This window comes from Zalophus californianus, chromosome 4 (assembly GCF_009762305.2).
Source record: "Zalophus californianus isolate mZalCal1 chromosome 4, mZalCal1.pri.v2, whole genome shotgun sequence".
Classification (NCBI taxonomy): domain Eukaryota; kingdom Metazoa; phylum Chordata; class Mammalia; order Carnivora; family Otariidae; genus Zalophus; species Zalophus californianus.
Window position 1 is genome coordinate 183,411,593 of NC_045598.1, and position 15,506 is coordinate 183,427,098.

General features: G+C 46.2%; 1 protein-coding gene across 5 annotated transcripts in view; it reads right to left on the reverse strand.

The window, feature by feature from the left end:
- Positions 1-15,506, reverse strand: part of ZFAT (zinc finger and AT-hook domain containing) — a 196,828-nt gene that overhangs the window by 62,094 nt on the left and 119,228 nt on the right. For all 5 annotated transcript variants that reach the window (XM_027611408.2, XM_027611429.2, XM_027611440.2 and 2 more), the window contains one exon: positions 12,107-12,195. In XM_027611408.2, coding sequence (XP_027467209.1) covers positions 12,107-12,195 — 89 coding nt within the window. The remainder of the gene's footprint in view (positions 1-12,106; positions 12,196-15,506) is intronic.

Consider the following 15,506-nt stretch of genomic DNA (forward strand, 5'->3'; position numbering starts at 1 on the left):
CCGGGCAGCACCGTTCAGGAGAGACGAGCCCTCTGTCAGAAGAAGGCAAATGCATGAGAGACTCTACTCAGGAAAAGCACGTGGTAAAAGGTTCTGTGTTAAGTGATGTCTTTCTGTGTGGTCAAGCAGGGTGTACAGGAACATAACAAATCAGTGGAATTAGGTTACTATGACTCTGGGGGCAAACAGAACAGGCCACAGGCACCAAGAATCTTGAACAAAGGCATGACAGAGAAGATAATACCGTGCAGATATTACCCTGAGATGAAGAGAGAGGAAGAAACCGAAGGAGTCTGGGTGGAACGAACATCTGAGAACAATTATGTCGAGCCCTCCAGGAAGCACTTACTTACTGCTCCCAACCTGTAAGTGACGAGAGGTACTGCTTGATCACCGTGTTAGAGAGGTTAGGTGGCCCGCCCCAGGCCACACTAGTAGTAAGTGGCAAGACTGGATTCGAAGAGTCTGACCACAAAGCCATAACGCATGAAGTCAACATAGGAAGAGCTTGTGCCTCAAAGTAAGGGGCTTACACCAGAGCTGCATGCTGTTATTTCTTCCCGGCCCGACTCGTGAGTAATGCTGCGTGGAGAACACCCTCACCCGAGAGCTGGGGGAGCTCAGACTGACTTTGACTCCACTTAGATTACTCATGACAGCAGCTGTCTGCCACCTCAAGCCCCCTCCTCGCTCCTTACTTCCAGCCAAACTTCTGCCCGTCCAGAGCGGGTGGGCGAGGGAGTCAAGAGAACATTTACGGGCACCCACTTTGTGTAGGCATCGTGTTAGGCATTGTCAGAATCACATGGCGGGGCGTTTCCGCTTCCAGTGAGGGTGTAGAAAGTCACAAGGGACTGTTGCTCCCACACAAACATGACACATCTTTTTTAAAATCCACCAGGCTGCTAAGGACACAAAGAAACCGAAGTGAACGAAATTCTAGAAACGAGCAAACACTGCCCAGGAGAAAAGAGACCCGTGGCTGCACTCATCCCTGGCACTATGAGATGCGGAACTTCATCAGGTACAAGGGAGCAGGGCAAGGGGCTGGGGCAGGAGAGAAGATCCGCTCCAGCCCTCGGGGCCCTGGGTCTTCACTGCGCACAAGGTGGCAAGGACTCCTGGCCCAGAGCGAGCGAGGAAGAAGAAGAAATCCTCTGCCACAGAAACCTTCACCAAGTGCACAGGCTCTCCCGAGGCTGGACTGGGCAGAGAGGGGAGAGTGATTTCCCAAGAAGTGGAAAGCTGGAGAGAAACAGGATCGTGCCAACAACTTGAAAAGCAGGCAGCCAGCCTGCAAAGCTGATAGAGAGCCCACATGGTTTAGAAAGGCAGAAGCCACGCTGTGAAGCAGAAAGGGAATTCTGGAGTCTCACTGTGCTCAGATGCCCAGCCCTGCTGAAAGGAAAGTCCTGATCCTGTTCTCAAAACATCTGAAGACAGTGGAGAACCAACTCTGGAACTGCAACAGAGCCCAGATCCAGCTTGATTACAGATTAGATTCATTCATTCCTGGGCTGGTGGGAAGCCAAGGCCACCCCCAGGTTCAACAATTGGCTGGGAGGGCTCACAGGACTCAGGATACAGTCAAACTCACAGATATAATTCCTTATAGCATAAGAATGCAAAGCAAAACTCACAAAGGGAAGAGGCATGTGGGGTGAAGTCCAGGGGAAACCAGGCACAAGTCTCCAACAGCCCTCTCCCAGCAGAGGCCCACAGGGCAGCTTAATTCCCCAGCAAGAAGCTGTAACACATGTGAAATGGTACCAGCCTAGAAAGGTCACTGGAAGCTCAGTGCCAGGGTTTTACTGGAACTAATCACAAAGGCACTCTCTGCCTAGCACATATCAACATTCAAGTCTCCCAGAAGGAAGCAGATATTGGGCACATACCACACTGTCTGGACAGCTTAGGCACCGTCAACTCCTCTTATCAATGAGGGTTGTGGGAAGTCCTCTGATGTCCAAGGTCCCAGATGGCAGCCAAGGGCCAAGCTTGCAAGTACACCTTTGACAGGACACAGGCCTGCCTGTTAGCTATCTCTGGACAATCCCCCACCGGCCTGATACAGAAAGAGGCACTTACTTTCCCATGGCCAATTATTAGGTAGCTCAGTCTCTACTGTTCTTTCATACATAATATCTAGCATTCAGTTAAAAACTATGAGACATGCAAAGAAAGAAGAAAATGCGATCCTAAATCAGGAAAAAGTAAACAGAAACTGATGTACAGAAAGCTCAGATATTGAAATTATTAGATATAAACATTTAAATAGTGATGATAAATGTGTTAAAGGCTCTACTGAAAAACATGTGTAACCAGATGATAAATTTTAGCAGAATAAAAGCCATAAGAACCAAATGAAAATGCCAGAAAATAGGAAAAAAAAAAAAAACAGACATGAATAATTCACCTGAGTATCTAAATAGCAGATTTGATGTTAGGAGAAGGATAAGTAATCTTGAAAAAAGATCAGTAGAAGTCATATAAACTGAAACACAAAGAGAAAGAAGAATTAAAGAGAGAGAGAGAGATCATATGAATGCTGCGAGATACCAAACAGTTTAATATGACGTAGTATCATCTTGGAGGAAAAGGAGAAAACATATGGAAAAGAAGTAATATTCAAGAGATAGTGGCTGAGAAGAGACTGGTCCACAACTGACGAAAGGCATCAATCCACAAGACCCAAAAGCTCAGCAAACCCCAAGCATGGCAAACACGAGGAAGCCATACCTAAACTTAAGGATGTTAATATGATGAAAACCAAAGAAAGAGAGAAAAAGCTTAAAACCACACAGAGGAAAAAGGACCATTACACACAGGGAGAAATGGTAAGGATCAGAAATAACAAAGGACAAAACATAATAGAACAATATCGTTAGAGTGATGTCTTCCCAGAAATCCACAGTCATCAAAAGTAAAGTAAATTTACACAAAGTAAAGAATTTCCAAACAGACAAAAGCTGAGATAATTTAACCTCAGCAAACCAGCATATAACAAATGCGAGGAAGAAAATTTATTAGATGGAAGCCCAGGCCTACAAGGAAATAATAAAGAACACCAGAAAGCTTAAATACACAGGCGAATATAAAAAACATTTAAAAAATGTCATATATGTGTGTGTGTATATATATATACACATATGTAAATATTAAAAATGTCTTTTTTGTATATACAATACATGTAAATATGTTTTATAATTTAAAAAATTATATTTTGATATGTACTTAAATACTGACTGCATAAAGCAAAAAATAATAGAACAGTGTTGACTTCATAACAAATGGAAGCAATATATATGACTATAAGAGCACAAAGGGTAGAAGAGAAATAATATGAATTACAGCGTTTCATGGTTCTTAACACTGTTCATGAAAGAGTTTATCTGGAGCTAGCTAGAATGTGTTACAATACAGATGCATAATACAACGTGTACAGCAATCGCTAAAAAGAAAAAAAATTGAAAATAAATCAAGATGGTACTTTTCAAATGAGACATATCAAAATTACATTAAATGTAAATGGACTGGGCGCCTGGGTGGCTCAGTTGGTTAAGCAACTGCCTTCGGCTCAGGTCATGATCCTGGAGTCCCGGGATCGAGTCCCGCATTGGGCTCCCTGCTCAGCGGGGAGTCTGCTTCTCCCTCTGACTCTCCCCCCTCTCATGTGCTCTCTCTCTCTCATTCTCTCTCAAATAAATAAAATCTTTAAAAAAAATGTAAATGGCCTAAAAGCACTCCAATTGAAGGGCAGAACTGTCAGATGGGCTGTGTGCTCGCACGCGCGCACACACACACAAGCACAAACAAGATCCAGCTACATGCTATTTATAGGAACACACTTTATTTATTTTTTTTAAAGATTTATTTATTTGACAGAGAGAGACACAGCGAGAGAGGGAACACAAGCAGAGGGAGTGGGAGAGGGAGGAGCAGGCTTCCCACCTAACAGGGAGCCGATGTGGGACTCGATCCCAGGACCCTGGGACCATGACTTAAGCCAAAGGCAGATGCTTAATGACTGAGCCACCCAGGCACCCCTGGAACACACTTTAAATATAAAGACTCAGAACGTTTCCTTCAGAGTTCAAAACCTAGTGTGGTGGCTGGCAGATTATGGTCCATGGACCCCCTGCATCAGAACCACAGGAGAACGTAACCACAGGAGAATGGAGTCAAGGATGCCTGATGGCCTTTAGGCTCAAGGAAATCACGAAAGCATCTCCTGGGTTTGGGAACACATTATCTGCACATTTGTTAAGATCTCAAGGTGGCTCTGAAGTTGAGTTAAGAACTGATCTGGTGGGAAGAGTGGCCAGAGGCCAGAACTGCTCCCATTAACAAAAGAGCAAGCCTGAGATCCTCCCAGCACCTCCCACTTGGGGTGGCCAGCAAAGGGCTGATGGGCCAAGTCTGCTCCAAGCTATGAGGACATATTCCTTCTGGTCTCCTCCTTCAAATCAACCACTCCTTCTGAAAGTAGCTTTTGAAATAATGACATCATTGTTCCCATTTTCCAAATAAGGAGGCAGTGACCCAAAATGGCAAAGGATCAAAATCCCCAGATGTCACCTAGTTAGTAAGTAATGGCACCAAGATTTTGATCCTTATCTGCCCAAGTCCAAAACCAGAAATAACACCAACAAAAGCAAAATAACACCAACATCTAAAGACATATGTAGAAGAAATCCAGAGAGGGAGAAAAACCATATGAGACTTCTGACTCCGGGAAACAAACCAAGGGTTGCGGAAAGGGAGGTGGGTGGGGGGATGGGGTAATTGGGTGATGAGCATTAAGGAGGGCATACGATGTGATGAACACTGGGTGTTATATGCAACTAATGAATCGTTTAACATTATATCAAAAACTAATGATGTACTATATATTGGCTAACTGAACTTAAAAAAAGAAAGAAAGACATATGTAAAGAAAACATAATACCTAGAAAATATTTACAATGAGTGACTTGCAAACATAAATTTAGGCTCACTCAAAAGAAAATAAACCATGATCGGGCTGGTCGTTTTTTTGTTTTTTTTTTTCCTAGAGACTGGAGTCATTTTTAAAGATTGGGAAGGGCAAAAGAGTCAACATTTTTTGATCATCTACCACGTATCATACCCACTACTCATACAAACGGTATCGCTTTGAATATCTCCAACACCAGAGAAAGATATTATGATCAGCATTTTAAAGACAATAAAAATGTACAGAGAAGTTAAATTAAACAGACTACAAGTAGCACAGCCAGGATCTGAACCTGAGTCCACCTGGTTCTAAATTCTGTGTTTTTCTGCAAGATCTCAATGCTCTCAGAGATTGTCAAGTGCAAAACAGAATCCCAATGAACTTCAAAGAGCAATTTGTCACTGCTTTCCCGGGACTATGTCAGAGATGATGAACAAGTTTACATTCTGCTTTGACACAGGGTAGTTTCTAAAATATCATTTTTATTTATAGTTTTGCTTTTTACTTAAATTTACTAAACATGTAAAAACACTTAGTTCACCCAGTTCAAAACTTAACTGGGAAAGGTCTCACTCTAAGCCCTGGCTTCCTATCTACCCAGTCCCAACCCTCACTGCCCAACCATATGGTTTATTTATTTCGTGCATATGCTTCAAGAGGCTTTAAAGCAGACATAAATACAAATATATCTCTGCCCTTTCTTACCTCAAAGGCAGTGTACTTTCTTTTTCTAAATCTTGCTTTTTCCACTTCATTATAGATATCAAATACCCTTCCAAAGAAGTAAGTACTCTTTTTTTATAGCTGTACAGTGTTCTGGTGTTTGGATACCCCCTGGTTTATTTAAACCTTACTCTATCCACAAATATTTTCGTTGTTTCCAATGAATAACATTGCACAGTCCTTATTTCAGACATCAGCAAGTGCACCCGTAAGATCACATCTCACAAGAGGCAGGCTGAGGCAAACAGCATGTGCACCTGCAGGTGGGACAGGTTCTCCAACCTGCCCCCACCCAGGGCCTGGGAGCATTTACACTCCAAACGGCAAAGTATAAACAGCTCTCGCACAGCCTCACCAACAGACTGTGCTATCAAACTTGTGAATGTTTACTAATCAATAAGCAAAAAACGGTATTTCAATGTACCTTCCCCTTATTTTTTTTTTTTAATTATCAGGGAGGTGAGGCACCTTATCATATACTCAAGAGCTATTCCCTTCTCTGTGACCTGTTCTCTTTACCTACTTTTCAATTGGGATACCGGGAGCAGTTTATTTTTAATATGAGATAATCATTCATAAAAATAAGGCAAATGTTAAAAAACCAGTAGCATTAAGAATTCCAGCTGCTGAATCAGTATTTTCCTTCTTGACTTTGAAAACTACTACCTTAAAGTACCATTCTCTGGCTTTGGTATCTAACAAGTACACTGCGAGAAATCTAGACTAGTTTCCTAGAAGGAATGGGTGAATCAATCAGCATAGCAGACAAGCTAGGGAGGGAAGTCCAGTGACCCCAAATCAGCTAAAACAGTGGATCTGTGGAACCATTTCCCTCCTCCCCTCCACCTCCTCCATCTCTCTTGTCAGTACCTCCCACCCCAGTATCAATGACTCTCATGACAGGAAAGAAACTAGCACAACTCTGTTTTTCAGAAATCAGTAATTATCATCCAGTTTCACAAGCTGTATGAACCCAAGTGAAATGAGCATGTAACCCTCACACTTAGTATGAATGATACATACAGGGCTAGCAAAAACAAGCATCCTCTTTATAAGTATCCCTTTATATGAAAAGATAAAACTTTATTTAAAAATAAAGTCAGTCAAGACAAGAGATAAGCTGCAGACTGGGGAGAAAATATTTGCAAAGATGTATCAGATTAGGGACCGTTATCCAAAATACATAAATAACTCTTAAAACTCAACAATAAGTTGAGAAAATGAATAACCCAAGTAAAAAAAAAAAAAAAGAGCAAAAAGCCTGAACAGACACATCACTAAAGAAGATATACAGACGATGAGCAGGTACATGAAAGATGCTTCACAGCTTATGTCATCAGGGAAATACAAATTAAAGCAAGGATGAGTATCACCTCACCCCTATTAGAGTGACCCAAATCCAGAACACTGAAAACACCAAAGGCTGGTGAGGATGTGGAGCAATAGGAACTCTGATGCATTGCTAGTGGGGATGCAGAATGGTACAGACACTCTGGAAGACAGTGTGGCAGTTTCTTGCCGAACTAAACATACTCCATACGATCCGGCAATCACACTCCTTAAATAAAGGTCAGGAGTTGGGAACTTAGGTCAGGAGTTGGGAACTTAGGTCAGGACAAAAATCTGCACCCAGTGTTTAAGCAGCTTTATTCATAATTGCCAAAACTTTAGAAGAAACCAAGATGTCCTTCAGTAGGTGAATGGATAAATAAACTGTGGCACATCCAGGTAATGGAATATTATTCAGCACTAAAAAGAAATGCAAATGCACTATCAAGTCATGAAAAGACACGGAGGAGCCTTAAATGTGTATTACAAAGTGAAAGAAGCCAATCTGAAAAGGCTACATGCTGTATGATTCCAACTCTGGGACATTCTGGAAAAGGCGAAGATATGGAGACAGTAGGCGGATTAGTGGCTGCCAGGGGAGACGGGGGGTAGGGAGGGGTGAATGGGTGGAACACAGGACTTTCAAGGCAGTGAGACGGCTCTGCGTGATAACCGTAACAGTGGATACGTGTCATGATACATCTGTCAAAACCCACAGAAGGTAGAAAACCAACATGGAGCCCTACTGTGCTATGGCCTTGGATAGTACGACGTGTCAGTAGAGGCTGGACTGTGCCAAATGTACCGCTCTGGTGGGGATGCTGACCATGGGGAGGGTGTGAGTGGGAGGCAGGGCCAGACAGTATAGGGGAAGTGCCTGTACTTCCTTCTCAATTTCGCTGTGAATTGAAAACTACCTTCAAAATACTTTATTAATTTCAAAAAAAAAGGAGGTAAGACGTAAAATCCAACGAAGGCCCGTGGTTTAGTTAACAGCAGGATACCCAAGTCAATTTCCCAGTTTTGATAACACACTATGGTTAAAGAAGACACCGACCTTGAGGGAAGATGGGGAATAGGTACCTGGGAAATCTGCCGGACTCTATATCAGTTTAGAATTATTTTAAAATAAAAATGTTTTCAATGAAATAAAGCCACCATTTATTAACGTGTTAGGAGACCATCACTGAGTCACCCAGCCCCCTTAATTGAGAACAATCCTATCAACAGAGTTGTGGGGTCAAAGGAGCCCGATAGAGAGAAAACCATGTGAGGGGACTCCCGCCTGTGATCACATTGCCTCACTGAGTGGCGCGCCGGCGTTATTTATTCATGAGGAAGCAAAGAGCTGAACAGCCAGAGGGAGGGAACAAGCCCATTTGGTTTGGAGGCCCCTGGCTCCGCGGCAGCTCCTCTGTGCAAGAGTCTTCTCTGGCACTTGCTCAAGACTGACAGTGCTGGTCCCACCCGAGGGAATGCATTTTAATTACGGCTGCAAGAGGCGCATAGAGCACCTTCACTGCTTGTGAATTTTCCGGGGTTTGATGGGCTTCACCCCATGTTTTATAGTCCTTTCGATCTTAGGATGACTTGGAAATGCTTTTGGCATGAAGATGTTCCCAGAAAAAACTGGGAATGACCATAACTGTCCAATTATGAGGGGAATGGGTAATTAAACTACGATACTCATCCTAAAGCAGCCGTTAAAAGCAGTTTTACAGTAAGTATATGTTCATGAAATGGAAAAATGCCTGTGGAACGATGATTTAAAAATAAAAAAAAGGGCTATATTTATAATGCTCAAATCAGGCAGGCTCTCCAGCCCTGCCTTTGACTGGGAGGTTATTCTAACTCAACAGCAAAGTATTCTTGGCAAACCATCTGGCCACTCATTTAAGCTATGTTCTCTAATAGAGCTTTATCGGTGGTAAAACTGATGTCTGAATCTCCACCCAAAAATGCTCATTTACAGTATGACCTCAATTAGGTCTTAAAAAAAAATATCGTATCCAAAAATTCTGCAAAGAAAGGGAAGGAAAAGCACTTTCCAAATCTTATACAGTGAACACATATTAATTTTATTTTTTAAATAAATAAATAAAAACATGTAATTGTAAAAGGCAATACAAGAGTTTGCCCTTATTACAGTGTTTCCGGACACAAAGTATATACTGTAAATTATATATCTGCATCTAGGAAAGCCAACTGGTTTCCTCTTGCAAGCCAACTGCAATGGATTAGTAGTGTCTGCCTGATGGTTCTGAGGCTTCATGTAGGATTAGTAAAACGGAGAGGCTTGATTTCTTGGTAATATTTGCCACTGGTATGCAGAGGGAGCGTGGGAGCACGCATACCATGTATTTTCGGATTCTGATGAGAGTTTTCAACCACAGAGTAGATGTGAAAGGAAGAAAACAGAGGGGAATGCAGCGGGCAGAATAATGTCCCTGCAAAGATGTCCATGTCCTGGTATCTGGAAGCTCACACGGCAAAAAGAAGTTACAACTACAGGGGGAGTCGAAGTTGTTAACCATCTGACCTTAAGGTAAGGACATTCTCCTGGGCCATCCAAGTGGGCCCACAGGTGAAATCACAAGGGTCCTCCCAGGTGAAAGGCGGAAGGGAGGCAGAGGAGAGAGAGGTGGGGTGCTACGTTGCTGGCTCGGAAGACAGAGGGCTGGGGCCAAAAGCCAAGGAACGCAGGCAGCCTCCAGAAGCCAGAAACGACCAGGGGATGGATATTCTCCTAAAGCCTCCAGAAGGAATACAGCCCTGCCATCACCTTGCCTTTGGCTCCTTGAGACCCGCGCCAGAATTCTGAACTATTCAGTAATAACTTGTGCAGTTTCTAACTACAAGGTGGAGGTAGTAGAGCAGTAACAGAAAAGTGACAGACAGGGGCTCCTGGGTGGCTCAGTCGTTAAGCGTCTGCCTTCGGCTCAGGTCATGATCCCAGGGTCCTGGGATCAAGCCCCGCATCGGGCTCCCTGCTCGGCGAGAAGCCTGCTTCTCCCTCTCCCTGCTGCTTGTGTTCCCTCTCTCGTTGTGTCTCTCTCTGTCAAATAAATAAATAAAATCTTAAAAAAAAAAAAAAGAAGAAAAGTGACACAGAGAAAAGAGAACCATCATCACTGTCAAAACTTCGTTTTGCTTTGTCGGTCCCAGTCACTTGAGAAACCTTACTTACACTAACTCGTGCCATGAGAGCACCTGACCTGGAGGAGGTGAGAGGCCGGAGTCGGACTGAGTGGTTCCCAGCCCAGCCGCGGTACCGCTCCATCGGTAGGGCAGCCGCGGGAAGGCAGACGTGACCCCAGGGCCAGCTCTGCCCCGTAGCTCCCAAGGCCTCAGCAGCGAACGCAGCTATGTGACGGCAGGGTGGCACTTGAGCTCAAACCAACCCCAAATCCACTTCCTGTGCACACAAGCCAAAGATTCCACAAATCTGAGAGGGAGAACAGTGAGGATTGGGGGGCAGAGAGACTGTTGGGCTGTGTGTGGCTGCGGAAGGAAGACGTTTCCCGCTGAAAACCCAGGGATGAATGGGAAGTCTAGCTCCAGTTTGGGGACGGGGAGGACAATAAGGAACCTGCCAGTCCTCCTTTCTCATCTGTGAAGTGAGAGCTGCCTCAGCTCGCTGTTCCCTAGCACCCCACCTGCGCTAGTCTATGGAAGTCCAGGCTTCCCCAAAGAAACACACCTGTGGCTGTGCAACTCAAGACAAAGCTCTTCATTTTAAATCACGTACGAAACCTGCACGACACTCAAGAAGCTCCCCACAGACACACCGCCACTCCCACGAGGTGACACCCACCTGAGAAACACAGGTCCGCCGCAGCGACATTAAAGCCGAGACACAAGCAACAGGGGCGGCCCCCTCAGTTTTCCCCGTGAGCCCCTCTCTGCCCACAGGAGTAAGGAGGAGTACGGAGAAGACCCAGGCCTGGGACTCGGAGACAAAGTCCGTTCTGGGCCCTCCCCTTCCTGGATGTTTACAGCACACAAACCCTTAACCCTCTGAGCCACTTGGTTTCTTAACCAGCAGAGGTGAGATCCTGAGAAGTTCTCTCTCACTGGGCTGTTCTGAGCCTCAGGAGAGCTTGCCGATGGAGGAGTCCTCGAACCCTCCAAAGTGGTGGTAACACAGCTTGGTCAGTATTACAACAGTGACTGAAATCTGTAGATGTGGACACAGCAGACAAGCCTAATAGGGGACCGGGTACCTTCTCTGAGGTTCGCGTTCTTCATCGGTCAGAGAGGGATGATGGGCTCTACCGTGGGGGAGGGGAGAGCTGACGGGAGTGAAGCTCCTGGCACAGTACAGGCATGCAGTAGGTGCTCAATAAATGTAACCTGCAAGTGTGGCAGCCCACGGCCCCTCCCACCTTCTCCATTCTCCGGGATTCAGCGGTGGACATGACTTCAACAAACGTTTCTAGAGCACTGTGCTTTCCGTTTCCATGCATAGACGCAGCGGCAGCAGCAACTTTAAGGCTTGAGTTCCCAGCGCCGGGCAGAAGTTTTTGTCAAACAAATTCACTGGACCACAAGCCTTACTGTCGATAACTACAGCAGAAGCAGCGGCCAAGTGCATATTTAGCAACCACGTTCAGTAGATCTCAGTTACAGCTATGACGTGAATACGGACAGCCACCGCCTCCTGAGGCCTGACTATGTGCCGGGCACGGCAGTGGGCACCCCCTGGCCACCATCTCCAGTTCCCCGGCTGGGCATCGTCACACCTGTTGTACCAGGGGACTGACTTGAGGCCGTCAGGGTCTGAAAGCACACCCCCTTGTTCCTAGAGCTCACAGCCTCTCCTCTACAACCCTCCAGGTTTTTAGAGTAAGAACATGCCTTTTCTCTAGTTACGCAAGGTCCCTGGACCTGGCTTCCAAAGGATAGAGAAATCCCACCCTTCTGGCAGGAGAGCGCACGCCACGAAGTGAGCTACACCTCGGGCTCCATGCATCCTAGCTAAGGGGGCCCGGAAGTGAAGGGAACACCCCAAAATAATGACACCTTCATTTTGACAAACGATGCACTTCCAACGTGCCCCTGCCCGCTGAGTCCTCTCACCTTGAAGGAGGCATGCTGCTCCATGTGCCGCAGCAGCTGGGGCTTCTGAGCCGCCGTGTAGTCACACACCGTGCACTTAAACTGCTTCCCTGGAAGGAAGGGAGGATAAGGTGAGCATCATCAGGCTAACAGCTAACAGCTCCCACGGATGAATGCGGTGCCAGGCATAGAGCCAGGTGCGCGACGATCCCCTTGCCACGTGGGAGTCCAGAATCTCTGGGGGAACAGCCTATCCACGCCCAGATACCTGTTGACCACAGGTGGCAACAGAAGGGGTCTCGCCATGGAAGGAGAAGAACAGCCTGGGGAGGCTCCAGGAGCAACAACACTTGAGCGGGCACCTGAAGAAAGTCAGGGTGTGGCCAGCTGACTGGACGGAAGAGGAGCACAGAGGGGGAGCCCAGGGGTGGGGAGCATGAAAAGTAGGGACCCCAGGTACTCCAGAGACCGGAGCAGCTGGGGCTTCCTTCTGGGACCCAAAGCATGAGGTCTAGAGAGGGGCAGGCACTGGCCCTCGAGACGCTGCCAGAGCATGTCACCAAGAGCATCTTGCGGTCCCGAGAGCCAGGAGAAGGCAGAAGGCCACTCAGCGAGGCAGCAGGATCTGTGCTGGGAACGCCTAACCCTGGCAGGAGTGTGAAAGCCAGATGTTTCGGGGCTGCTAGAAGGGCACTGCACAGAAATGGAAAACACTGCTCTTTGAGAGGATGAATGCATCAGCAACATGCAAACATTCGTTAACGGGATGAACAGGCCCATCATTTATTTGTTAAAACAAATTAATGGACTTACAGGCGCGCTACAGTTTTTACCCCCCGGTGAGCACAAGTGAAACCACGACATGCAATAATACCAACGTGCAACCGAATAGAAATATGACCGGCTTCTGCTAGCGGTCAATTGGTCCCCAAGCAGTTTCCAAGGGTGCGGGCCTCTCAGGGAGCCAAGGGCACAGCCACTGCACATGGTACCACAGAAACACCGGCTCCTCCCAGGGGCCTGGCACATCTTTCCTTCACAGACAAGCTGGGTGAGAGAGTCGTCTCCCTCTTCAACCTACAGCCTCCCTTCCTATGAACTCTCAAAGCCAATGAAAACCGGCTGATGGCACCTGTCACTGGAAACCCGTTCTCACCAAGGGAAGCAGTGAACTCCATGAGGCCAAGCCGGTGGTGGATCTTAGTCTGCATTTTGCTGGACTCTGCTGCACGTGGCTCTGCTGATAGGCCAGTATCCTTAGCGTCCATGAGGCTTTCTCTCTCGTCCACACCTTTCATACACTGGCATTCCAACAATGCTCTGGCCCATGCTCCCATTCTTCTCCTTCTAAAAGCATCCTTGCATATAACCTTCCCCTGTGGACTTCCGTAAACCTTTAATGCCAAAATCTATACCTTCCCACCGTTACTTCTACATCCTCTACCCTTCCCTGATCTCAAGATCTGAGTATCCGACCATCTGCTGGGCTTCTGCCCAGCTGACCCAAATGTACTAATTGGGCCTTCCCATCTTCCCCATCAAATGGGTCCCACCTCCAGCCTTCCCAGTTCTTTGCCCACCCGATCATGAAGTCAGAGACTTGGCCGCCTTCCTCAGTATCTCCATGACCCCAACTGCACTCATCTCAGTTTTTCAGCACCTGATTTTACCTCCTAAATATTTCTCTATTTCTCTGTTTCAATACCTCCACAATGGTTTAAGTCCTCCTCATTTCTTTCCTGGACAAGAACAAAAGCCTGTAACCTGGCTTCCTTGCCTTCAGGTAACCCTCCCATCCATCTGCCATTCATCCATCCATCCATCCATCCCCCATCAACTAACCATTCATCTGCTCACCTGCCCACTCTGTCTCCCTTCCTGCCTCCTTCCCTCCGTCCATCATCCATCCATCCATGCGAATGCCCCATCCTCTATCCAGATGACCTGACACATAAACTCTCCCACAGATCTTTCTGCATACCCACCAAGGACTCCAACTGCAGAACAAAGTTGAAAAGTTCCAGAGCATGATACAGAGGCCTTGCAGAACCGAACTAACTCCCCACACCTGACCCTTCTCTGACTTCCAGTCTGCCTTTCACTCTGTACATTCGGCTCTGTAACACAGAAGTCTTTCAGTTCTGGCAGCATTCTGCTAAGCCTTTGCTAACATCTTCCATGCCTGGGGTGCACTGCCTCTCGGCATCTGGCCAGTCTTCACTATAACTCGCAACTCAAGTTGAACAACATCTCTGGCAACTGGGCTAAGAGTGAGCCCTCTGCGGCTCCCACAGACCCTTTCCACATGCTTCTGTCCATGCCTGACTCTGCAGCCTCGCCACTGCCTGCTCACAAGCCTGGGGCTGCCCTGGCTGCCCACAGGGACCACGTCTTATTCATCTCCACACCCCCAGCACCTGAGTGCATGGCTCACACCGAACGTATCCTGTGCATTTTACTGAACTGAACTGGGAAAGGAACAGAATGGAAATTATGCTTATCTTACATGAATAACACTTTCAACAGTAACAGCAAAAGGGAAATAATAGTATAAATATATTAATATAATTACACTATCATTCTAGATGAACAAACCCCAAATTCTAGATTCTACTAATTCTACAAGTCCAAAGCATGGAAAAACTTTTTTATGTGTAAGGCAGACACGTCATAATTAGAAACCAAGGAATACTTGTTCTTAAATATAGTATCATCTTTTTTCAAACACAGGGCCGCACATTTCTACATGTCTTGGAGATAACCTCAGCTCCCCACACTTCTCCACTGATTCCGACTGCATCCTCACTGTGCCAGGCAGCCTGAGCAAAATGGTGTTGGGTTCCCCACTGCCTTAGGAGGGGCAGGAAGGCTGACAGAGCCATTCACCAAGTTGATAAATATTTTTACTCATTACAAATACGCATCACTCAATGAGTAAAAGATGAAGAAGTGCTAAAAAGGTACTCTGAAATGGATAAACAGAATCACCTCAGTTGAGATCAAGAGTCAGCCTTTTATGGATTTACTCCCAGGGCTCTGCAAGAGACAAAAAAAGAACAGAGCTCCTAAAAGCACCACCCGCCCCCCCCCTCCCCCGCCCCGGCAAAAGCCTCAGAGTCCCGGCAATAAATATTACAAATGTTTCAGCAACCTGACAGCCCCATCAAACAGGCCTGGGAGAGCACTTGACATAATCTTTAGCTGCCTAATTAAAATAATGTAATGGAGAACCATGACTCATCATGAAAGAGCAATGCTTTGAGACTATCAGCTGATTTCTATCAAGACACTCCTGAGAACTGCAGGGAGAGTGGACAGAAAACATAGCATTTACCCGAGGCTAGAGTGCCCTCCAAGTTCTGGTCAATGCAACATCCAGTGTCTGTATCTGGATCACACCATAGCCCAGGAAAAGAAGGGA